The 26,126-nt window shown below is 45.2% G+C and overlaps 1 protein-coding gene across 2 annotated transcripts; it reads left to right on the top strand.

Annotated features, from left to right (window-relative positions):
• The first annotated feature begins 184 nt into the window (after positions 1 to 184).
• SPATA45 (spermatogenesis associated 45) lies at positions 185 to 26,126 on the top strand. Of its 2 annotated transcripts, XM_062210320.1 has the most exons (4): positions 185 to 682; positions 7,574 to 7,627; positions 14,851 to 15,164; positions 22,188 to 23,001. In XM_062210320.1, exons 3-4 carry the CDS (start codon positions 14,888 to 14,890, stop codon positions 22,205 to 22,207), a joined length of 297 nt encoding a protein of 98 aa, XP_062066304.1. In that variant the 5' UTR covers positions 185 to 682; positions 7,574 to 7,627; positions 14,851 to 14,887; the 3' UTR covers positions 22,208 to 23,001. The 2 variants fall into 2 exon arrangements, with proteins under 2 accessions (XP_062066304.1, XP_062066303.1); XM_062210319.1 differs by lacking the exons at positions 7,574 to 7,627; positions 22,188 to 23,001 and adding an exon at positions 25,773 to 26,126 and having other exon boundaries at positions 185 to 400.

Raw genomic sequence — 26,126 nt, 5'->3', positions numbered from 1 at the left:
ACGCGTCCTCCCCGAGCACTGCCGACAGCCAGTCACCGGGTGCTAGGCCCCGCCCCGAGAACGCCGCGTCCCGCTCAGGGACGGCCCGCCGAACCAATCAGCGGACCCTCACTCTGGCAGGGCAGCCAATCGGAGATCTGGCTGGTGGGGTGGGGCGGGAGCAAAGCCGCCTGATGGCCCGGAGGAAGGCCGGGTTGGAGCGGCCTCGTGTCCTCTCACGTCCGGTTTTGGGGGGCGGACCGGAGGGTGAGAGGTGGCTGGCGGATTTGCGCTTCCCGCGACTGAGAACGACGGGGCAAGAGGAAAAAAAAAAAAAGAACTGAGAGACCGAGGGGAACGAGGGGCTTTCCAGGGCCCTGGCTTTAGAGCAGGCGGGACCGCGGCTCACAGGTTCTGAACGGTGTGTCTTGTGGGCCCTGGGGGGCTAAAACCATTAACCGGAGGGAGACATGGCCCCTGCTCCCGGGGCTCGAGTAGCCGTGAGGTCTTCCTGGACCAGAGGAGAAACAAGGAAAGAGGCTCCCAGGGTTCACTGCTACAGAGAAACTGAAAGCACACGTGTACACCTAGGAGTTCTCGCCGTGGGTTCAGTCTTGTAAAACGCTGCTACCTGGAGCCCTAAAGCCTGAAATCTGGACACCGTTACGTTATTATTTGAGATGTACCAGCTATACAATATCAGGTATAGAATCTCAGTACGGCTGGACTGCTACAGAGCCCTGAACAGTAAGGAATGTGTGCATTGTATCTTTCTGGGCCACCCTATGGAAATTTCCCTCCCATCACAGGCTGTATGGTTTACTTTTTTTTGTCTGGTCGTTTTCTCCCTCCTCACTAGACTGAAAACTCCACTAGGGGATGGCTGAAAGTTTTACTGCTATTTGCCTCTATTTTCCAACAACCTGTAGCAGCATCTAGCACAGAGTCGGTGTAAGTGCAGCTAATGAGCACTGATTTACTCTTGGCTATTTTAAATAACTACCTGTGTTCTCATTTAACCCACTTTTTTAAAAGAAATCTTGTAAACTTCTCCTGCAAACATGTTTATTTATTTGTTAGTTTGAGAGGCAGAGACAGATGGACAGACAAGATAGATCTACCATCTGCTGGTTCACTTCTCAGCTGCTCAGAATGACCAGGGGCCTATGCCCAGGCCCGGGAACGCAATTCAGGTTCCTTATGGGGATGGCATGAACCCAGTAGCGTGATCTATCACTGCTACCACTCCTGGTCTGCATTTGTGGAAGCTGGAGACAGCAGTCAGAGCTGAGGATGGAATCCAGGCACTCTGATGTGGGAGCTAAGCTAGCCACCTGCTACAAAACATGATTTGCTAAATGTTGATTTGGAGATTAGATTAGTGATGATGGCTCCTGAATGAACAAAAAATTTTAAATGTGGAGTCCAAAGAAATTCAGCTTTAGTTAAAAAAACATTTTCTGAAAAATGAACCTATTACATTGCTTAATATTTGGCACAATTTATCATTCACTATTTCACAGCATTTAAAAAATATTTTCAGGTACCATGAAACCTTCTACATAGTTCCCCAAAATAACTATTCAGAAAGGAAATGCAGTGAGAGAGAGATCTATCTTCCATCTGCTGATACACTCCCCCAAATGGTGGCAACAGCCAGCGCTGAGCCAGGCTGAAGCCAGTAGCCAGGAACTCCATGCTAGTCTCCCACATGGGTGGCAGGGACCCAGCTACTTGGGCTATCATCCACTGCTCTTCCAGGCACACCAGGGAGCTGGATCAGAAGCAGAGTAACTGGGACTGGAACCAGCCAACACAGGCAATGGCAGCCTACTGGACCACAAGGCCAGCCCCCAGTGGAGGAAATTTTAATTGGCCCCCCTTTACTGCCCTTGTCATATCTCCATTCCAGCAAACATTCAGTTATCTGCAGACTTCCCACCTTCTTCCTAGAACCAGAAACTGACAAATTATATTCATTTCCTCATCATTCCGTAGAGTTTGGAGATCATCTTCTGCCAGATCTGATAGGAAATTTCCCTCTCTGCACAGGAGAGTAACCTGAGTATATTCCTAAGGGGGAGGCCATGCTTGTTGGTGGTTTAGGTTCCTTCTGTTTAGCAATCATTTGTCTTCTGTCTGTACTCAGCAAGAAGGGTTAGGTTGGGAATTCTCTGGATACCCTGGGCAGCTACTCAACCCCTAATTTTTCTTCACATCTTTACCAGCTACTGCCCGTTCTACTCTTGCCCACCTTCAATTGTGCCTTCTTTGCACATGACTACTGATATCTGATGTTATCACCATCCACATGGAGCCAATTGCCAAAGAAGGGGGTCTATAGCAGGAGCAAAAGGCATCAGATCTAAAGACAGGCTACTGGAGGCCAGCACTGTGGCATAGCTGGTAAAGCTGCCACCTGCGTGCAGTGCCAGCACCCCTTATAGGCACCGGTTCAAATTCAGGCTGTTCCACTTCCAATCCAGCCCCTTGCTAGTGCACCCAGGAATGCAGCAGAAGATGGCCCAAGTATTTGGGCTCCTGCACCCATGTGGGAGACCGGGAAGAAGTTCCTGATCTGCTCAGCTCCAGCTGTTGCAGCCATTTGGGGAGTGAACCAGTGGGTGGAAGATTCTCTCTCTCTCTCTCTCTCTCTCTCTCTCTCTCTCCCTCTCTCTCTCTGTAAGTTTGCCTTTCAATAAATAGTCTTTTTTTTTTTTTTTCCTAAAAGGCTACTAGGTCTGAATCCCAAATTGAATACTCACTAACTTTTTGACCTTGGGCAAGTTACTTAGCTGTTCTGTAATAAGATAACAGAATCCTGCCTTGTAGGATTGTTATTGAAACTCAAGAGATTGAACATCTGGCACATGATAAGAAGAAGAGCTAGAGTGGTGTTAAAGGTCTAGGTTGTAGAGCCAAATGACATGGTTTCAACTCCTGACTCTTGAAAATAATCTTGTGTAACAGCTGAGATGAACCTTGGGAACTTGCTCTATCTGCTATAAAGTATGAAGCAGATGAACACACAAGAAGGCAATTTTAGAAAAAAAATATTAGAAAGGAAAGAAACTCATATGAATATACCTGGAGGGGGCGGGGAAGAGAGTTCCATTGTTTCCTTCTGCTAGTGGTTTATATATGTAAACCATATTTTAAAAAAGATTTGAGAGGCAGAGTTACAGACAGAGGGAGAGACAGAGAGAGGTCTTCCATCTGCTGGTTCACTCCCCAAATGGCCACAGCAGCTGGAGCTTGGCCCATTTGAAGCCAGGAACCAGAAGCTTCTTCTGGGTCTCCCACATGGGTGCAAGGGCCCAAGCAGTAGGGCCATCTTCTACTACTTTCCCAGGCCATAGTAGAGAGCTGGGTTGGAAGAGGAGCAGCCGGAACTTGAACCGGCACCCATATGGGATGCCAGTGCTGCAGATGGAGGCTTAACCTACTACACCACAGCACTGGTCCCATCAAACATTTCTTACAGTACAAAGAAAAGGTTCTATTTTGGGGACTGTCAGGAGAACTGTTTATCTTCACCATACTCCCGGGACTGGTCACAGACAATTCTAGCCATCTGGCTTTCTTAGTGGCCTTGAGTACAGAGCCTACTTTTTTCCCAACTAATCAGCGAATGTTTTATGTCTCCATTATCAAACTTGTTTCCTAGCTCGGGCTGATTTCCCAGCTAGATTAAGAAAATGTTCCACATTGCTCGAGGGGCCCTTTGCCCTTTCTACCTTCCCACCATTCCTGTTCTAACTGACTTCTTTCATTTGGATTAGTTATTGTGTTGGGGGGGTAGCAAGGGGGACTGCAAAATGAGTACACTATTTTTCCTGAAATTGTTATGTGAGATAGCTACCTAGTAGATATAAAGCACTTAAACTGATCTATACTAATACCCAATAAACGTTAACCCATGTCCATTGTCCATTATCATCAGCTGACCCACCCATACTCCTTCCCCCTCCCCCACAAATGCTAGGAGTGGAATTAAATATAAATTAAGTTCACAAGTCAAACAAGTCAGATTCTCTAATACACCAGGGTCTTTGGTCTGTTAAACATTCAAACATCTTAAATAAAAAGTAGTGACATACTAATTTTAATAATGATTGTGGGCTGGCGCCGTAGCTCACTAGGCTAATCCTCCGCCTTGCGGCACCGGCACACCGGGTTCTAGTCCCGGTCGCGGTGCCAGATTCTGTCCCGGTTGCCCCTCTTCCAGGCCAGCTCTCTGCTGTGGCCAGGGAGTGCAGTGGAGGATGGCCCAAATGCTTGGGCCCTGCACCCCATGAGAGACCAGGAGAAGCACCTGGCTCCTGGCTTCGGATCAGCGTGATGCGCTGGCCGCGGCGGCCATTGGAGGGTGAACCAATGGCAAAGAGGAAGACCTTTCTCTCTCTCTCTCTCTCTCTCTCTCTGTCCACTCTGCCTGTCAAAAAAAAAAAAACAAAAACAAAAAAAGAATGATTGTGAGAACATTTCCAAAAACATTGTAATAGTCAGGTTTTCTGAGTTTTCTTGTAAACTCATTTATCCAGCCAAGATAAGATACGCACTACCTCCATTTGGCTGAGTTTATAACTAGAGGCCTTAGGAAGGAACCTGGGACCTGAGTCTTATATTTCATTCTTCTCATGTCACAAATTAGCACAAAACTCCCTTTCTTGAAATACTAGTAAATTTAAAACCTATACCTTTTACCTTTTCTTACAATGTTCTTTGATAATTTTTAATTGCTTAATTTGAATTAATTGAGAATTACACTGCCTCTCCTTGCCCCCACCCTCAAGGTCTGATCCAAGATTTTTTAGAGCCTGAGCCTTAAACATCAAAATGAAAATACAAAATGGGATACAAGGCCTTCAAAGAGATGCTGAAGCATAAGCTGTATTAACTTTATGGGAAATTTGCCTCTCTACTCACCCCTCCCACCTAAACCAACTAATGTTTTCATTGCCAGGTTTACACTACAAAAGATTATGCAACCTCTTTATGTGTTTTCTGTTGAATCATTCTTTGGACTTAATTTACTGAAACTGTGATGAAGAGATTGGGACAACAAAAATAGACCCCAAATCTCCCTCTGCTGCCCTGGCCAGTCTTAACTGTCTACTTCAGAAAAATCTTAAGGGCTGTATATGCTTCAAATTGAGACAGAAAATTGCTCCTGAAATCTATATTCAGAGGAAGTCCCAGATAGGGGCAAGCCATGAGAAGAAATCAAGCTCCTTATCCAAAGAAGTCTAGGCAAACAAGGAGAGAACAGGTATAAAACTTAGAAAGCAACTGAGTGAGACACCACATCCCAAATTTGAGTGCTTGGCTTTGAGGCCCAGCTCCGTTACTAATCCAGCTTCCTGCTGATGCACACCCTGGGAGGCAGCAGGTGATGGCTGGAGTACCTGAGTCTCTGTCACCTGTATGGAAGGTTTGGATGAGTTCTGGGCTCTTGGCTTCTGCCTTGCCCTGCCCTGGCTATTATGGGCATTTGGGGAGTAAACCAGTAGATGGGAGATTCTCTCTCTCTCTCTCTCTTTCAAATAAATATAGATAAATTATTTAAAAAAAAAAAAAAAGAAGAAAAGAAAATGGCCAGCCTTATTATTCCAAAATTTAAAATTTACTCTACATCACAATTTAAGTCATGCCCTCCCTTCCCTTGAAATGTAACTAACCCATTTTAAATTCAGTTTTACATAGTTAACTACAATAGTGCCTGCTCACTGTTGTATCCTGTAACTTTAAGGTGAGAATGAAGTAAAATCTTGGTAAGATTTTAAGTGCACAGCAAACCAAAGCAAGTCCAGGAGAACAGGAATAGGAATCACTCTAGAATGCAGTCTGAACTCCCTGTTGGCAGAGAAATCCATGAGTATGGAAAAAATGTGCGCTTGGAACGATGATCCAGACTGAGTTTCTTATGGGCAGATCATCACTTGGTAACATGGTAATGCAGTGTTACTCTTGGGCACAGTGCATATAACTTTGTGAGTTGACAATCTATTACCCACTTCAGAAGAAAACTTCTTTCCAGCTGTTATCTTACTTAAAATGCCCACAACCGCTCTGTACTGACGTTAGCCCCATTTGACAGCTAAGAAAGCTTAAGCATATAGGTATAAAAATCTTCTAAAAAGGAGAAGTTAGATGTAGCACCGGTAGTTCTTTTCATGCCAGGGTTTTATAAGGTCTTTTGTTAAATTTTCTGCGTGATTGGAGAGTTTTGTTTAAAACAAATGAATAGGCCAGTGCCGCGGCTCACTAGGCTAATCCTCACCGGGTTCTAGTCCCAGTCCTAGTCGGGGCACCGGATTCTGTCCCGGTTACCCCTCTTCCAGTCCAGCTCTCTGCTCTGGCCCGGAAGTGCAGTGGAGGATGGCCCAGGTCCTTGGGTCCTGCACCCGCATGGGAGACCAGGAGAAGCACCTGGCTCCTGGCTTCGGATCGGCGCAGCACGCCGGCTGCAACGCACTGGCCATAGTGGCCGCTTGGGGGGCGAACCAATGGAAAAAGGAAGACCTTTCTCTCTGTCTCGCTCTCTCTCACTGTCTAACTCTGCCTGTCAAAAAAAAAAAAAAAAAAGGCCGGCGCCGTGGCTCAACAGGCTAATCCTCCGCCTTGCGGCGCCGGCACACCGGGTTCTAGTCCCGGTCGGGGCACCGATCCTGTCCCGGTTGCCCCTCTTCCAGGCCAGCTCTCTGCTGTGGCTAGGGAGTGCAGTGGAGGATGGCCCAAGTCCTTGGGTCCTGCACCCCATGGGAGACCAGGATAAGCACCTGGCTCCTGCCATCGGAACAGCGCGGTGCGCCGGCCGCAGCGCGCTACCGCGGCGGCCATTGGAGGGTGAACCAACGGCAAAAGGAAGACCTTTCTCTCTGTCTCTCTCTCTCACTGTCCACTCTGCCTGTCAAAAAAAAAAAAAAAAAAAAGAAAGAAAAAAAAAAAAAGATAAACAAAAGCAATGAAAAAAAAAAAAAAACCCTCTTATCCTTCCAGCTGCCCTGTGTTGATCCCCATGGTTACTGCCTCCCAGTCTCATCAGAGTTGAGTGAGTGGTCCAGGAGGTTTTTGCCGAAACTTCATACAGTTCCTTGGGAAATATATTTCTCTGGCATTGTAGACTGCTTTCATCAGTACCAGTCTTTCTTTGCCATGACTGATTTTTGTAAAGAAATAAATTATGACTTTTGTGTTTCTGAAATTTCTTTCTGAAGTTTTTTTTTTTTTTTTTTTTAAGAGCTGGAGACCTCCTATTCTGAGAAAATAGATAAATGAATAACCCATGATGTAAAATGCAAAGTTTTAATAAAATGAATAAGAATAGCTACCATTTATGGAGTACCAACATAGAACTCTTTTCCATGGAGGAAAAGTACCCATTTGTGCCCAGTACGCATAAGATCACTAGGCATACATCAATTGCTCAACAAATAACAGTTTATGTAATAAAGAGGTGGCAGGCATGGTGCAAGGTGCTTTATTTACATGCATTCCCCATTTAATTCTAACTCCCTCCCTATTACCTACCATATACACACATATATAATGTGGATGAAATGAACTAAGTATCTTTATTCTCATTTTATAGATGAAGAAACTGATATTAAGAGGGGTTGAGAAATTTGTCCAAGACACATGACCAGTAAGTAAATAGTCTCTGACTCTTAACAGAATTCTATAGCTAGAACAAAGTTGAAATGGCACAGCTCAGAACATTCCATCACCAAGGTAACATCCGAGCAGTCTGATCCACACAAGTGGATTCCAGATGGGCTTTGGGTTACTGTACGTTAAGGTAATTTATAATATATTTGTAGAAATAGTAATATATTTTCTATAGATATACATTTTTTAAAGATTTATTTCTTTATTCGAAAGGTAGAGTTAAGGAAAGACAGAGGGAGGGAGGGAGGAAGGGAGGGAGGGAAGGAAGGAGAGAGAGAGAGAGAGAAAGAGAAAAGAGAGGTTCCATTCACTGGTTCACTCCCCAAATGGCTGCAATGGGCAGAGCTGGGCTGATCCAAAGCCAGGAGCCAGGAGCTTCTTCCAGGTCTCCCATGTAGGTGCAGGGGCCCAAGCACTTGGGCCAACCTTTGCTGCTTTCCCAGGCCATGGCAGAGAGCTGGATCAGTAGAACAGCTAGCACTGCAGGTGGCTGTTTTACTTGCTATGCTACAGTGCTGGCCCCTAGATATACATTTAATTCTGGGTATTGTGGTTGTTACATTCTGTAAAATTGCTACAATTACTGAATTAGCAAATACTGAACCATTACTCTAGTGAAAAATAGAGTTAGGTTCCCGTAAACCTCAGGTCACAACACTTTTGTCAACCCATCAATGTATAACTTTATTTTATGTATGTTTCTGTTTAGAGAGAGCTAACTCATTTTTTTGAAAGATTTATTTGAAAGTCAGAGTTACAGAGAAAGGGAGAGACAGAGAGAGAGAGAGATTTTTCATCTGCTGGTTCATTCCCCAGATGGCCACAAAGGCCAGGGCTGGGCCAGGCTGAAGCCAAGAGCCAGGAGCTTCCTCTGGATCTCCCACATGGGTGCAGGGGCCCAAGCATTTGGGTCATTCTCCAGTGCTTTCCCAAGTGCATTAACAGGGAGCTGGCTTGGAAGCCAAGCAGCTGGGACTGGAAGTGGCACCCATATGGCAGTGTCTTTACCCGCTACGCCACAGTGCTGGCCCCAAGACAGCTTACTTACTATGCAGTGTTGATCCATTAACAATTGATAAATTGAACTCACACTCCACTAATGTTGGCTTCTCAGCCAACAGCACTCTAGCTCATAGCTTATTGAATCCTTGCAAGCATTTCAGCACTGCACTCGGGGGCCATGTGAAACAATGAAATTAACAACAGCAGAAATACAAAATGAAGAAAACGTGACACCAAGTCACAAAAAGGCCACTTGTTTGCAGCATGAGGGCAGAAACAGGAAGGCAAGCGTGGCTGGACCTCAGCTGGGGATGTGTACAGCAGAGGACGAAATTCCCGCTGCCCTGCGCGAGTCCTCAAATGACTGAGAAAAGGCCACAGATATAATTTTGAGGTATCTGCAAATAGGCAGATGTGCAGATACAAAATCATAAATCGTGAGTAGCTATATACATACTTCATTTTTCCACAGCCCTTTTCACAGCCATGAATTATGCACATTACGAGATAATAAAACTTGGGTGGATTGGCAGTGGAAATTGTCCTAGTCCTCTGACACACAAGGGACTGACTTCATAGGTGTGCAGCCTGCACAGTCCCGTCAGGCCTCGCACTCAGAAAGCCCTCACACTGGACTTAGCGCTCTACTGTCACTCTTGAAAGTCTCTGCCTTTCTTTAACAAGGGATCCCGTGCTTTCCTTTTCACTGGGCCCCACAAATTACACAGTTCTGGTCACAAGCAAGTAGGTTGGTCATTGAAGAAATAAGAAAATATTATTTGCTTATTAAATTGAACAAATTCTTTTTTTCCAAAGTACCTAATTAATATAATAAAGTTACTTTTATTGAGGGCTGGCTATGTTAAGCTCCTGATACATATTAGCTCATTTAGCTCCTTTTAACATACAAGGAAATTGAGACTGGAGAAGGTAAATTACTTAAAGTCATCCAGTTAGTAGATAGCATAACTAAGATATGAACCAAATCTTTACCACTAGACTCTATTGCTGTGTCTAATTTCTTTTTGTGTGAGTGTGTGTGTCTAATTTCATTTGGCTCTATTTTTCAGGTCATTCATAATAAGTTTGAATATTGTGGTCTATTCAGTGAACTTTTAAAAAAATTTTATTTATTTATTCATTTTGTTTATTTGAAAGGCAGAGAGAGAGAGATCGTCCCTCCACTCCTTAAATGCCAGCCAGCAACAGCCAGGACTGGGCCAGGCCAAAGCCAGGAGCCAGGAGCCGAGAACAAAATTTGAGTCTCCCACATGGTGGGAAGAAGGGGCTCAGTACTTGAGCCATCATCCTCTGTCTCCCAGGCTCATTAGCAGGAAGTTAGATGGGGCCTGGAGAAGCTAGGACTCAAACTGACACTCCTCCATAGGATGCAGGTGTCCTGAGAGGCAGCTTAACCTACTGCCCCACTGTACTTACCCCTGTTCAGTGAACTTTCAACTAGGACATTTGTAATAAACCTATAAAATTGTCTTTTACCAAAATATAAATTAATGCAGATGTTCCTTTAATAATGTCCCCATTTTTAAAATTTAATAATTTAAAATTTAATAATGTCCCCATTTTTAAAAATTTATGTATTCTCCAGAAAAGATAAAGTGAAAATGTTAATGGAAATAGAATTTTAAAAGTTTAATTTCTGATGAATTAGTATCTCTATTAAAAGGAAGTTGAAATTAATGACAGAAATATTTGAACTAACTGTAGATGCATGAGTTATATTTCATTCATGTTACTCTTAGTTGATGATTAGAGTTAGATTAACTAAAACCAAACTATTTCTTTAGTGTTGACTGTATAAAGTATTTTATGTTCCTTTAATGTAGACTTGCTAGATCTTCCCTTTTTACTTCTGCAAATGACATCTTGCCTAAGGAACTGTTTCCTTAAGTCACTTCAATACCAAAGGGTCATTTTCAAGTGGGCCATACAGTATCTTTTAAATATAGGGGCAATTGGGGCTGTTGTGGCCATTTGGGAAATGCACTAGTGGATGGAAGATTTCTCACTCTGTCTCTCCTTCTTTCTATTATTTTAATTTAAGATTCTATTTATTTGAGAGGTATAGTTACAGACAGACAGAGGGAGAGACAGAGAGAGCGGTTTTCCATCTGCTGGTTCACTCCCCAGATGGCCACAACAGCTAGAGCTGGGCCAATCAGTAGCCAGGAGCCAGGAGCTTCTTCTGGGTCTCCCACTTGGGTGCAGGGCCCCAAGGACTTGGGCCATCCTCTACTGCTTTCCCAGGCCATAGCAGAGAGCTGGATCAGAAGAGGATCAACCGGGACTAGAACATGCCCATATGGGATGCCAGCGCCACAGGCGGAAGATTAACCTGCTGTACCACAGCACCAGCCCCTCTCCTTTTCTCTCTAACTCTCCCTTCAAATAAATAAATAAACCTTAAAAAAAAAAAAAAGATGCCTGGGAAATCTGCACTTGCCACAGATGGAAAAATCAAACATCCATTAAGAACAGTTTTCTTTCTCATATTCTTTACCTTAATAACAAAAGTTTCTCTTACTCTTAAAATTCACAGGAACAAAATGAAAATGGGAGATTAGGTTCTGCATGAGATACTAGATTAGAGAAAAATAGTTTTTCTTATTTTTCCTAGTCCTAAAATCTTGGGAGTACACCTAAGCTTGACCCTCAGTCAGGAGCAGAGCCCAGCCAGACCCTCAGCTTGAAGCAGGGTTCTGAGGTGAGCCCAGCCCCCATCGAATATGCCAGTGTATTTCACAGCATTACTGCTCAATAATGACCCAAGTGCTGGGGCATCTTTCCAAAAATAGCAGTCTTCCCTAAAACATTTCCTCTGTTCAGGACTACTGTTGTCTGCACATATGAGTACTTGTAAGATTTATGTGTTAGCCAGAGAGCTTTCAGAGTTTACCTCCTCTCCTTTTGTGTTCTATTTAGAAATGGAAAGTCGATGGCTCTGGTGGCTTTCCTAAATAATGAGTGTTTCTGTTCTTTTTGCCACTTCAATATGTTTCTTTTTTAATTTATTTTTATTTATTTATTTTTTATTTTTTTGACAGGCAGAGTGGACAGTGAGAGAGAGAGAGACAGAGAGAAAGGTCTTCCTTTACCGTTGTTTCACCCTCCAATGGCCGCTGCGGCCGGCACACCGCGCTGATCCGAAGCCAGGAGCCAGGTATTTCTCCTGGTCTCCCATGCGGGTGCAGGGCCCAAGGACTTGGGCCATCCTCCACTGCACTCCTGGGCCACAGCAGAGAGCTGGCCTGGAAGGGGGCAACAGGGCAGAATCCGACGCCCCGACCAGGACTAGAAACTGGTGTGCCAGCGCCGCAAGGCGGAGGATTAGCCTGTTGAGCCACAGCGCTGGCCCTCTTCAATATGTTTCAAGCATTATTTTATTTTTTTAAATTTTATTTAATAAATATAAATATCCAAAGTACAGCTTATGGATTGCAATGGCTTTCAAGCCTTACTTTATAAATCAGTGGAAACAACCCAAAATGAGAATTCAGGAGTGAGACAGACAGTACAGTGATAAGGTTTTATTGGGGATACGGCACCTGTCAGAATGGAAAGGACAGATAGAGAGTGCCCAGTCACTCGCAGTGGGGGAGAGTTTACATGTTTGAATGGAGAGAATACACCTGACAGAGGGCTGAGCACACAGTCTTTGTTCAGACTCCCAGTTTTTAAGGAAGTCTGTTTACCCACCTCCTCCTCTCCTCCAGGACAAAGGATGGGGAATCCTAGTGGAAGGGTTTGTTGGGTGAAAATTAGCAAATTCCTCACCAAAGTTGTTGGCATAGGGCAGAGTAGAGAGGCTTCCCTTAGGATGTCTGTGAAGGTTTTATTGCCCCATGTTACCATTAGGTCCTACAGGAGAGCCAGTTCTCCTGGGAGCTTTCCTGGGGGGAAGGGCTGGGACCACCTGGGGGGTTATCAGGGTCTAGGCAGGGCTGGGACCACCTGGGGGGTTATCAGGGTCTAGGCAGGACTTTGAAACGCAGATGCTGGACTGCTATAGATGTGTCAGTTTCCTTAGGCCCTTCTTACACACATAGGCTAATTTCTTTCTTTCTTTCTTTCTTTCTTTTTTTTTTTTTTTTGACAGGCAGAGTGGACAGCGAGAGAGAGACAGAGAGAAAGGTCTTCCTTTTGCCGTTGGTTCACCCTCCAATGGCCGCCGCGGCTGGCACTCTGCGGCCGGCGCACCACGCTGTTCCGATGGCAGGAGCCAGGTGTTTCTCCTGGTCTCCCTTGGGGTACAGGGCCCAAGCACTTGGGCCATCCTCCACTGCACTCCCTGGCCACAGCAGAGAGCTGGCCTGGAAGAGGGGCAACCGGGACAGGATCGGTGCCCCGACCGGGACTAGAACCTGGTGTGCCAGTGCCGTAAGGTGGAGGATTAGCCTGTTGAGCCACGGCGCCGGCCACATAGGCTAATAACTAACTTCCTTCCCAACAACCCTAAGAAGCAGACTCTTACCAAAACATTTTAAAATTTACATTCTAACACAACCACTTTAAAGACTTTTTTCTGTATCTTTTATAATGAAACCTCTTTGGATACTTATTGGGAAAGTAACATCCAAGATGTTAATGATGTTTGTCTCTGGATCAAGAATGATTTTAAACTTTCAACCTTATGCTTTTCTGTATTTTCTACAATGAATATATACTGTTTTCATAATCAGAAGAAACAATGAATTTTCCTAAAAGGAAAAACCAATGCAGAGTATCTTCAGAATCAAAACATACTGTGTTAGCTGGCGCCACGGCTCAATGGGCTAATCCTCTGCCTTGCGGTGCTAGCACACCGGGTTCTAGTCCTGGTCGGGGCACCGATCCTGTCCCGGTTGCCCCTCTTCCAGGCCAGCTCTCTGCTGTGGCCAGGGAGTGCAGTGGAGGATGGCCCAAGTGCTTGGGCCCTGCACCCCATGGGAGACCAGGAGAAGCACCTGGCTCCTGCCATCGGATCAGCGTGGTGCGCCGGCCGCAGCGCGCCAGCCACGGCGGCCATTGGAGGGTGAACCAACGGCAAAAGGAAGACCTTTCTCTCTGTCTACTGTCCACTCTGCCTGTCAAAAAAAAAAATACTGTCTTACAATCTTCTTTTTATTATCTTTTTCCCCCTGAAAAAAACTAACAAGGGGCTGGAGTTGTGGAGTTGTAGTATAGTGGGTTAAGCTACCACCTGCACTGCTGGCATCCCATATGGGCACTCGTTTGAGTCCAAGCAGCTCCACTTCTATTCCAGGTCTGTGCTAATAGCCTGGGAAAGCAGCAGATTTGGGCCCCTGTACCCATGTAGGAGACCCAGAAGAAGCTCTGGGTTCTTTGCTTCAGCCTGGTACAGCCCCAGTCTTTGTGGCCATTTGGGGAGTGAACCAGCAGATGGAAGACCTCTCTGTAACTCTGCCTTTCAAATAAATAAAAATAAATCTTTGCCAAAAAGAAATAAGAAAAATAAAACGAAAACCTAACAAACTTAGGAAATAGTAATAAAAATTGGGATGAAGTATGGGATGGGGAGGCACACCCCCTGACTTCTAAGTCAAGCAGGCAACTGATAGTCTTATCGGAGAATGGCAGGGTCCTTGTCTTCACGCAAGAAAGAATTCAGGTGTGAGACAGAGAGTAAGTGGAAAGCAAATAGCAAGGTTTATTAGGACAGGGACATCCATAAGAATGGATGGGCACCTCTCCAGACAGAACCTGAGAGAAAGTGCCCGGTTTACATTTAGGCTGGGGCTTTTCAGGGGATGGGTCTTTGTCTTCTCAGATCTCCTCCTGGAACAAAGGACTGTTTGGATGTAAATACTAAAAATTCCTTTCTGAGTTTTCCCCCTGAAGTTATCAGACAGGAGGAAGCCTGGCTGGCTCAGTCTGGTTAGAGGAAGGATGAGCAGGACCCCCTGGAGGATCAGGATCCTGAGCAGGATATTTGAAATGCAGATACTGGGCTGCACCTGGAAGGTTATCAGGCTGAAGGGGCAGGGACCCCCACCTGGCAGGTTATCGGGTAGAAGGGGCAGGGCAGGATGTAGATACTGGACTGCCCCTGGAAGGTTATCAGGATGACTGAGATGCGGATGCTGGACCTAGATGTCTTCTTAGGCCTTTGTCACACACACATAAGCTCATATCTGACTTCCTACCTAACAATAGTATTTTTTCCTTTTTTTTTTTTGGCAGGAAAGCAAGAAACACTTGACAATTGGTATTTAGCATAATGGTATCTATAAACAAAACTAGTGAAATAATTGAAAAACTTAGAGCAAACAGACAACTTCTTTTGGAGGAAATAAACCAAAAGCGTGACTCCAATTGCTTAGTGGAAAGAAGCAATCAAGTCAGCTTACTGAGAGTTCAGAAGAGGCATTTCAGTAATGCCTACAAGTCCTTCATGGACGGGAAGATCAAAGACCCTGCCCCTGACAGCGGCAGGAGCTCCTGGATCAACCTGAGTCACCTTGCTCACAAGCAGAAGAAGCACTTTCCACCCCAAAGTAAGGTCTTCGGATGGGATTCCTGCTCAAAGGAGGGGTTTATAAGTGAATTTAGGAGGGCTTTCTGGAGTTGAAAGAGCCTCCTTCATTGCCCTGGGGGAGTTGAAAGGCAATCTGTGTGAAGGTAAAAATGTCAGCTAACTAGGCTGGCTGGTGTAAGATCTACTATAGGCCAGAGATTGATTTTCTTTCTTTTTAAAGATTTATTTATTTGTTTGAAAGGCAGAGTTGCGGCTGGCACCATGCCTCACTAGGTTAATCCTCCGCCTACAGCGCCAGAATCCCATGTGGGCGCCAGTTCTAATCCCGGCTGCTCCTCTTCCAATCCAGCTCTCTGCTATGGCCTGGGAAAGCAGTAGAAAATGGCCCTGCACTCACATGGAAGACCGGGAAGAAGCTCCTGGCTTCAGATCAGCGCAGCTCTGGCAGTGGCGGTCATTTGGGGAGTGAACCAAGGGAAGGAAGACCTTTCTCTCTGTCTTTCCCTCTCACTTTCTGTAATTCTGCCTGTCAATAAATAAATAAAATCTTAAAAAAAAAAAAAAAGGCAGAGTTACAGAAAGAGAAGGGGTGGGGTGGGGGAAGAGAGAGAGAGAGAGAGAGAGAGAGAGAGAGAGAGAGAGATGGATACTCCCCTGCTAGTTCATTTCCCAATAACCACATTGGCCAGATCTGCTGAGCACTGAGGGATCACAGATACAGGGCAACAGAAATCAGGAAGAGGGATATGCTAATAAGCAAGAGGAATATTCATGGATTTTTGGCACAAGGGCTACATAATTCTTAGGATCAGGGAGCCACTTTCTTTTTGCATTCTGTGGTTTCCTCTGCTGACTGTCATGGTGTCAGTGGGAGTGATTTTGAGCATGGAAATGAGATTATAGAGAGGTTTAGGCTCTGCTTGAGGTCGTATTGGCAGCCAGCTTGGATCTCTGGGATTCAAATCAATTGGCCCTGGGAGGAGCTTCTGCCCTTAAAGCCATCCTGTTCTTGTTACCAGAGAAGCAAAGGGTCCTTGTCTTCAAGCAAGAAAGAATTCAGGCATGAGACAGTAAGTGGAAAGCAAAGTAGCAAGGTTTATTAGGGTAGGGACATCCGTAAGAATAGATGGGCACCTCTCCAGACAGAACCTGGGAGAGAGTGCACAGTTCACATTTAGGCTGGGGTTTTAAGGGAATGGATCTTGTCTTCCCGCCTTTTATCTCCCCATCTCCTTCTCCTCCAGAACAAAGGACTTGTTGGGTGTAAATAGGAAAAATCCCTTTCTGAGTTTTCCCCCTGAAGTTGTCAGACAGGGGAAGCCTGGCTGGCATTGGCCAAGGAGGCTTCTCTCTAGGGTGTCCCGCCTTAGAGGAAGGATGTTTATCAGGTCTGGTAGAAGGCGCAGGACCCCCTGGAAGGTCATCAGGATCTGGGCAGGACTTTGAAGTGCAGATACTGGGCTGCATCCGGAACCAGGTAGAAGGGGCAGGACCCCCTGGAAGGTTAGCAGGGTCCAGGTAGGACTTTAAAGTGCAGATACTGGGCTGCACCTGGAAGGTTATGGGGTGACTTTGAAATGCGGATGCTGGGCTGATGTAGATGTCAATTCCTTAGGCCCTTGTCACACACACATAAGCTAATTTCTGACTTCCTACCTAACATTCTCAAAGAGAAACTATGTTAACGTGGTGGTGGAAACTCACATATTGTCCTAGGTAACATAATTATATTCAATATAACTCAATTCAATACCTCAAAAAATAATTAATTTGTGTCAGAAACAGAAGATTAGCTACACTGGAGATTTCACTTCTTTGATGTGGTTGTGACTTTGCATGTGTCTAGTGCTTGCTTATAGTATTGTAGTAAGCAGTGTTTTGGGGGTGGTGTTGATGCACTGTAATGTGGAAAGCTGAGATTCTCCATTGCAGTGTGTGTGTGTTTAAGAAATTAAGTCATCTTTTTTTTGTCTTTTAAAAACAATTTATTTATTTTCACTTTTATTTGAGAGGCAGAGAGATAGAAATCTTTCGTCTGCTGGTTCACCTCCCAAATGCTTGCAACAGACAGGACTGGCCAGGCTGAAGTCAAGACCCAAGAAGTCCATCTAGGTCTCCTGCATGGGCAACAGGGACCCAGGTACCATCATCTGCTGCCTTCTCGGGCATATTAGCAGGAAACTGGATCAGAAGTGGAGTCATGGGGCCTTAAACCGACATCCCCATATGGGAACAGGTGTCCCAAGTGTTGATTTAACCTGCGGCTGCCACAACACCCACCCCCTCCATTGTGCATTAATCTGTAACAGTAACCTACTTATGATACTCAAAAAAGAACTCTTTAAACAAGGAAGATGCCCTTAGTGTTCCTAATTCTGGGAGAAACTGTGTAATCTTACAATCTGGATGAATTATTTGGAACTAGGTGAGTTAAATCACGGCTAGTATGTTTGTTCTCATAAATGGGATGGTAGAGAAAAAACTATCTTCTAGGACAAACATAGTATACAACTTTTCAGGAAGATACATAGTTTTCTACAATATAGAGTCTAATAAATGTTATTTCCTTAACCAACATTTATAGTATCAAGTTTGTAAGTCAGTACTCTTACAACATTGAAACAAACTTTTAATATTCACTTTGCTACCTTTAAGTAAGCAGACTTAAACAGAAACTCAGATTTATGATGACAAGATACTAAGTATAAGCTTCATTTAAATGTTACCATAATTGGTGTGTAAATACATGGTCTTTCTTTATTGATATAAACCAGTGGTACTTAAGATGTGGCCTGGAGAGGCTGGTGTTGTGGTACAGTGGGTTAAGTGCCATTGTGAAAGCATCAGGAGAGGGCACAACCACTTGGGCTCCTGGCACCCAAGTGGGAAACCTAGATGGGGTTCCAGGCTCCTGGCTTTGGCCTGGCCCATGTCTGGCTGTAGCAGCTTTTTGGTAAGTGAACCAGTGGATGAAAGATCTCTTTCTCTCTTTTTTTCTCTCTCTCCTTCTCTTTGTCACTCCGCCTTTCAAGCAAATAAAATAAATCTTTAAAAAAATAAATAAATACCCTTAACTATTCAAGTCTTTTTCTGAAGTTTATGAGGTCAAAACTATTTTCATAGCAACACTGAGATATTGTTTACCAATTTCACTCTCCTGCTATTGTGAGAAAATGATGGAGTTTCCCAGGAACTAAGATGTGTGTTGGCATCATTACTCCATTGTTGGAATGTGCACTTATCTTGAGTTTTTAATTTTTTCAATTTTAATTTCTAATATGGTAAATACTGAGTAATATACCACATATGAACAAATACTTGTTGGAATCCTCAATAATTTTTAAGAGTGTAATGGAGGCTGGCACTGCAGCTCAATAGGCTAATCCTCCACCTGCGGCGCTGGCACACCGGGTTCTAGTCCTGGTCAGGGCACCAGATTCTGTCCCGGTTGCCCCTCTTCCAGGCCAGCTCTCTGCTATGGCCAGGGAGTGCAGTGGAGGATGGCCCAAGTGCCTGGGCCCTGCACCCCATGGGAGACCAGGAGAAGCACCTGGCTCCTGCCTTCGGATCAGCGCGGTGCGCAAGTTGCAGCATGCCAGCCGTGCCGGCCATTGGAGGGTGAACCAACGGCAAAAAGGAAGACCTTTCTCTCTGTCTCTCTCTCTCACTGTCCACTCTGCCTGTCAAAAAGAAAAAAAAAAAAAAGAAGAAGAAGAAGAAGAAAAAAGAGTGTAATGGATCCTGAAATCAAAAAGATTGAGAACTACTGTTCTAAAGAAAAGATAGACCCAGTGCTAAGTGTACTCAAGGCTTATTATAACTTCTCCATGGTTTTTCTCATTTTGCCTTTGACTTTAATTCTTATGAAGGATGGAAAAGAGATATTTGGGAGTTATTATCTTATTTCTGTAAGCAGAAAGAATATGGTCAGAAAGAAGGACACCCAGCACTTTTAGGGTGCCTCCTTTTTTCTTTCTTTTTTTTTTAAATACTGTTAAGGTTTCAGAAGGTTAACAATGATACCCTTCTGTTCCTAATCTGAGAAATAGATGGAAGAAAACATCTTGGCTTTATTGTTGAAAAACAAATCTATATTGGAGGAACGGGCTTCAAAGCAGCCCGATGGCCAGCTCACCCCTGAAGAGAATCAGCCTCATCCCAAACCAGAGCTTGAGGCCTCCTGCATGAGACTGAGCACAGATGAGAGAGTATGCTCCAGGAGGCTAGCAGGTTCCAAGAGAGGATCCTCTGTGTAAAATGAAGAGATGGGACATATATTGGCTGTAAAGTTTAATGAATCTATTAGTCTGGTAGGCCCTCAACAAATAAGTATTGAATCAAACGAGAAACACTGTTCACTGTAAAATGACATTCTCTTTGTGTAAGGCAATATTTTTCTGTCCTCTGAATTTTTTTTTTTTTTAATTGACAGGTAGAGTTATAGAGAGTGAGAGAGAGACAGAGACAAAGGTCTTCCTTCCATTGGTTCACTTCCCTAATGGCCGCTACGGCTGGCGCTGCACTGATCCGAAGCCAGGAGCCAGGTGCTTCCTCCCAGTCTCCCATGCAGGTGCGGGGACCCAAGCACTTGGGCCATCCTTCACTGCCCTCCCGGGCCACAGCAGAGAGCTGGACTGGAAGAGGAGCAACTGGGACTAGTACCTGGCACCCCAACTAGAACCTGGGGTGCAGGCGCTGCAGGCAGAGGATTAGCCAAGTGAGCCACATTGCCGAGCCCTCCTCTGAATTTTGAAAAGCACCAAACCTTAATCTTGGGCCATCTTTTCTTTTCTCTAGGTGATAACCAAGGCAGGAGTCAGACAGGACTTAGCTTATCTCCATTCTGATGATTCCTGCATCTCAATTTCCTGCTCTGACCTTAGAACTCTTCCAAGTTCCAATCATGTATACTGGATTAGCTTATCTCAAATTTGCCCTTGCTAGAATAGAATTCCTGTTTCTCCCCAATAAACACATACCGCTCAACCCCACACCACCCCTACCTATCTTCCTCATCTCAAAACATGGCCATAGATCCGGGAGTACTTTTGAGATCATTGTACAAAGTCAGCCCATCAGAACCCACCCTATCTTTTTAATAGCACTTCCCCCTCTAAACTTTTCCCTAGCTTTTTTTTCTCCTAGTGGTTATCACTCCCTAATGAGTGCTAAGCTCCTTGCAAACAGAGATGATGTCTGCTTTTTGATTGCTTTATCCTTAGTCCCTCAGTGTGTGTCACAAATTGGGCACTCAGGAAATGTTTGTTGACTGACTGAATAATTATCAAGGCAGAATTAATTTATCCAGAAGTGATGGAGGATCTTATATCACTTCTCTTGAGATCAGTGCCCTTGGATTGACTCACAAACCTAGAGAGTCCTGTGCAATTGTAATTGGTTGCTGTAATCTTTAGAACTAGAAGAGGAGGGGCCAGCACTGTGGCGTAGCAGGTAAAATCGCTGTCTGCAGTGCTGACATCCCATATGAGTGCCATGTTCGAGTCACGGATGCTCCACTTCTGATCCAGCTCTCTGCTATGGCCTGGGGAAGCAGTATAAGATGGCCCCAGTCCTTGGGCCCCTGCACCTGTGTGGGAGACCTGGAAGAAGCTGCTGACTCCTGGCTTTGGATCTGCCTAGCACTGGCCATTATGGTCACTTGTGGAGTGAACCCCTGGATGGAAGAGCTCGCTCGCTCACTCTCTCTCTCTCTTTCTCTCTGCCTCTACCTCTCTGCCTTTCAAATAAATAAATAAATCTTAAAAAAAAAAAAAACTAGAATAGGATAATGATAAGGTAAATTTTGCTGGAAATATTTAGCAAAAATTAGAAAGCATACATTGTTTTCCTTTGGATCCCTATGTGAGAGATGAGACATACTTTTACTCTGTTCATTCATTCAGCAAATATTTATGAGTGCCTACCTTATGTCAGGCTGTTTTCTATATTCATCTCAATATAGTCATGAATAAAATCTCTTCTTTGAAAAGCTTAGACTTTACTGGGTAAAGCCAGACAATAAGTTTAAAAATAGATACAGGGGGCCTGGCACTGTGGCATAGCAGGTAAAGCCACCACCTGCAGTACTGGCATCCCATATGGGTGCCAGTTTGAGTCCTGGCTGCTCCACTGTCAATCCAGCTCTCTGCCATGACCTGGGAAAGCAGTGGAAGGTGGTCCAAGTGTACCCATATAGGATACTCGTAAGAAGCTCCTGGCTCCTGGCTTCAGATAAGCTCAGCTCTGCTCTGGCTGTTGCAGCCATTTGGAGAGTGAACCAAATGGATGGAGGATTCTCTCTCTCTCTCTCTCTCTCTCTCTCTGTGTGTGTATGTGTGTGTGTGTGTATTTCTCTCTCTGCCTCTGTAACTGCCTTTCAAATAAATAAATACATCTTTAAAAAAAGAATTAAAAGATAAAGGTCTTAAAAAATAGATACATACATTAGATAGTGCTAAATGGGCCAGTGCCAAGAATAATCTCAAAGCAGTAGAGTGGTGGGAATAGAAGTGCTGAGTGGAGGATGCATTGTCATCCATGAGCTGTAAAGGGATTAGTCCCTGGATACGAGGGACTCTTGGGCCTCTGGAGGCAGCCAGGATAAGCAGCAATAAGAGACAGAATGAGATTTGTCTTAATGGTCTAACCTGGTGGTGGTCCAACCTGGGGAGAAGGCTATGAGTTCAAGGGGAATTTTACTAAGAGCACCAGGAGTTCTTGAGGCTCCTGTTTGCTTCTATCAACAGTGATCTGAAGACAGGGAAGGAGTTTCTTTTTACCTGAGATTTCCATGCTCTCTCTTCTCTTCAATCTTCTACTTGGAGATGTTGAGGCCAAAAGAGGGGCAGTGTTAACTTAGATAGCCTTGAAAACAGGAGACTCAGGTACAAGTTTGGCTTCCATCATTGCCTAATGTCATGTTTAGTTATTTGGTGTTGCTGAACTTTAGTAAAACAGTGTTCATCCTCTCAGCCCTACCAGGATATTCTGAAAACTATGATATAAATTATACAACAAATGCCTTTTCTTTTTTGTTTTTCAGATCATGCCATATTTGGATAAACTGCATTTCCAGAGACACAGAAATACATTCTCTTTGGCCCTTCTCCAAAATGTCTAAATTATTTACAAATATTAATTATAAAATAAGCTAAACAAAACTACTCACTAGATCATCAAAAATACTTTATTAAGTCACATTCATCATACTACACCTTCATTCATTCCATTCCATCATTTAGGCTTAGATATGTTAAAGAGAAGATTTGAGTTGATGAGGGTACTTTCAAAGATGAATGACCTGAAAATCTACTTTACAGTGATCTTGTCATTACTAATATGAAATGTTTAAATACAGGGTTATATCTGTTTCTATTAATCAGTGGAATATATTGACCAACCCCACTCATCAGGTTAAAGACTAAAGTTATTCAAAGTCAACATTTGCTTAATCACATGAACTTACTCTGTAAGAAAGAGCTACAATTGTGATTATTTGAATAAGAACGTATGTAAGAGAGTAACATAAGGTGTCTACAGGTAGACCTTTTTGTTATTTATATATATATTATAGATTTATTTATTTTTCTTGAAAGAGTTACAGAGAGGCAGAGGCAGAAAGAGAGAGAAAGAGAGAGAGAGAGAGAGAGAGAGCTTCCATCCATTTGGTTCACTCCCCAAATGGCTGCAATGGCTGGAGCTGGGCCGATCTGAAGCCAGAAGCCAGGAGCTTCTTTTGGGGCTCCCATGTGGATGCAGGGGCTGAAGGACATCGACCATCTTCTACTGCTTTTCCAGGCCATAGCAGAGAGCTGGATCAGAAGTGGAGCAGCCGGGACTCGAACTGGTACCCATTTGGGATGCTGGCACTGCAGGTTGTGGCTTTACCTGCTAAGCCACAGTGCCAGCACCCTTTTTTTTTTTTTTTTAATTTTTGACAGGCAAAGTGGACAGTGAGAGAGAGAGACAGAGAGAAAGGTCTTCCTTTTGCCGTTGGTTCACCCTCCAATGGCCGCCGCGGTAGCGCGCTGCAGCCAGCGCACCGCGCTGATCCGATGGCAGGAGCCAGGGGCTTATCCTGGTCTCCCATGGGGTGCAGGGCCCAAGGACCTGGGCCATCCTCCACTGCACTCCCTGGCCACAGCAGAGAGCTGGCCTGGAAGAGGGGCAACCGGGACAGGATTGGTGCCCCGACCGGGACTAGAACCTGGTGTGCCGGCGCCGCAAGGTGGAGGATTAGCCTAGTGAGCCGCGACGCCGGCCGCCAGCACCCTTTTTAATATTTCATTGCCCAGCCCCAAAGTGATCAGTGCTAGAATCATCTCAACTCTTCCTGTCACATTTTAACACAGCTTGTGTTTCTTTTCGTAGTTAGTAGCCTATTTCATATGAAAAGCAGCTGTTTCTTGGCATTTGTCTTTTTTTTTTGACAGGTAGAGTGGACAGTGAGAGAGAGAGACAGAGAGAAAGGTCTTCCTTTTTGCCATTGGTTCACTCTCCAATGGCCACCGTGGTAGGCGCGCTGCGGCCAGTGCACCGCGCTGATCCGATGGCAGGAGCCAGGTGCTTCTCCTGGTCTCCCATGGGGTGCAGGGCCCAAGCACTTGGGCCATCCTCCACTGCACTTGGGCCATAGCAGAGAGCTGGCCTGGAAGAGGGGCAACTGGGACAGAATCTGGCGCCCTGACTGGGACTAGAAACCGGTGTGCCGGCGCCACAAGGCAGAGGATTAGCCTATTGAGTCGTGGTGCCGGCTGGCATTTGTCTTTACATCAATTAAATATTCATCTTTTCTTTGGATGCTGTTTGCATCCATGGAAAGCAAAGAATTTCCGTATTGGCAGGGATGGGGGGAAACCAGCTGCTCTGAAACCCTCCCTCAGTGAGGGCTGCACAAGGGCACAGCGTGGATGAGACTCATCAATGAAGAAGGTACGTTAACAACAACAACAACAAAAGCCAGAATAAAACTAATTGCTCACTTCCCAAAGGGCAAATACCTGGTGTGCAGAACTATGAAGGGTGAGCCTTCTACCACTTCATGAGCACTGACAGAAGACGGGAGACACCTGGTTCAGGGGCACAGAACTTTGCAGAGCACAACCAGTAGCACAAGCCTCATGCTCATGAGTTTTCCTTATTCCCCACTCACTCCTCTGCATCCCTCCCTCAATCCCCCAGCAGTGGGAGCCATCCGGGTCAACTCTGCACACACAGGTTTGCTCACAGCCAACGAACCCTGAACTTAAGAAACCAATCTTTGCCCAGTGAAGGTGAGGATCATCTTTTTTATTCTAGAGAGCAAGCAGAGCTGTGCAGAGATATGTCCTGCAGGAGAATCTCTCTCTGTCTCCCAAGGCGGTACAGTGCCTCTGCCTCCAGATATGCAGAAACCTATGGAGGAGTATCTCCTTAGATTCCACAGCCCAAATAGAAGCTGTCAAATACAATGTTATTTCTTAGGCTCAATCCAACATGGATCACAGGAGATAATCACATAGTGAATAAGCATTCATCCAATGAGCAATCTCCTTAATCCCATGTCTGTGCACCGCTATCCCGCCTTCTTCCTCACATGCCTCTGGCTTTATGGAACTATTTGTAGTTCTCTGACCTTGCCTCCTCCTGTTACCACCCCTTCTCCTAACTTCAGCTTATGCAAGATTTTTTTTTTTTTTGGACAGGCAGAGTAGACAGTGAGAGAGAGAGAGAGAGAGAGAGAGAGAGAGAGAGAAAGGTCTTCCTTTTGCCGTTGGCCGCGCCGGCGCACCGTGCTGATCTGAAGGCAGTAGCCAGGTGCTTCTCCTGGTCTCCCATGGGGTGCAGGGCCCAAGCACTTGGGCCATCCTCCACTGCACTCATGGGCAACAGCAGAGAGCTGGCCTGGAAGAGGGGCAACTGGGACAGAATCCGGCACCCCAACCGGGACTAGAACCCAGTGTGCTGGCACTGATAGGTGGAGGATTAGCCTGTTAAGCCACGGCACCGGCCAACTTATGCAAGATTTAACTTAAATCTACCTCTTCTGGAAGTCTAACCCACATTCCCAGCCCCCTTAGTTGGGCATTTCCACTTTGTCCTCTGCTCTGACCCCAACAACAGCCTCAGTTGCTAAAACCAGAAACTCAAAAGTCACAAAACAATGTGTATTTTGGACTCTGATCCTACCTGAAGTATCAGGAAGTCCAGTCACCTTCTCCACTCTGACCCAGGAGTGTACATACCTTTCTGTGTGCATGTTCCCTCAGTAAACACTGGGTGGAAGACATCACCCCCACCCTGCTTTCCTGTAGAGCTGCCTGTGGCATTCCTGGTACTGCAGAAAAACCTTGAGCTTGGCCCATCATTCCTGCTGCAGCTGTGGGTATCCTGTGCCCCCTCTTGGAGGCAGGGCCACAGTGAAGGATCTGCATCTCTTATCTGGCACTGAAATGCATCTCAAGAGAGAGGCTCTGGCAGAGCCAGCAGCCAGGTAGCACCAAGCAGGCCACTGCCCTCTAAATAAGGCCTCTTGAGCAAGAAGGCTGTGAGGCAATGCTGGGGCTGGGTGCTGGTGCCTGGGAACAAAGGCTGGGGACACTCAGGGGTAAAACTGTCACTCAACTTTGCACTTTTCCATTCTCTCTAGTGTTTTGGAAGGATGAAGTGGTTCCACTTAAAACGCCACAGGAGGAACAGAGACCAGAGAATCTGTACATTTCCCTGGGAGAATGTAATGGAAAAGGTTCTTTGGATTATGCTCCTCTGTTATTGCAGACTCCTTTCATTCATTGGGGAGTCTGTGACTCACATATCACACTGTCTTGAAAATCATCCCCTCCAGGCCCATTGCCCTAAGTCCAAAGTGTTGGCCTTAACTCTGTTTTGCCTTGAACAGTAGGTGATGGAATTCCTCTTTGTGTTTCAAGAACTGATTTAATGGTGAGGACCCAGGCCAACCCTGGCTGCTATGGGCATTTGGGGAGTGAACCAGTGGATGGAA

The sequence above is a fragment of the Lepus europaeus genome, chromosome 14 (genome assembly GCF_033115175.1).
Source record: "Lepus europaeus isolate LE1 chromosome 14, mLepTim1.pri, whole genome shotgun sequence".
Classification (NCBI taxonomy): Eukaryota; Metazoa; Chordata; class Mammalia; order Lagomorpha; family Leporidae; genus Lepus; species Lepus europaeus.
The sequence above is the reverse complement of the archived record's forward strand: the minus strand, read 5'-3'. Positions and strand labels throughout refer to the sequence as shown.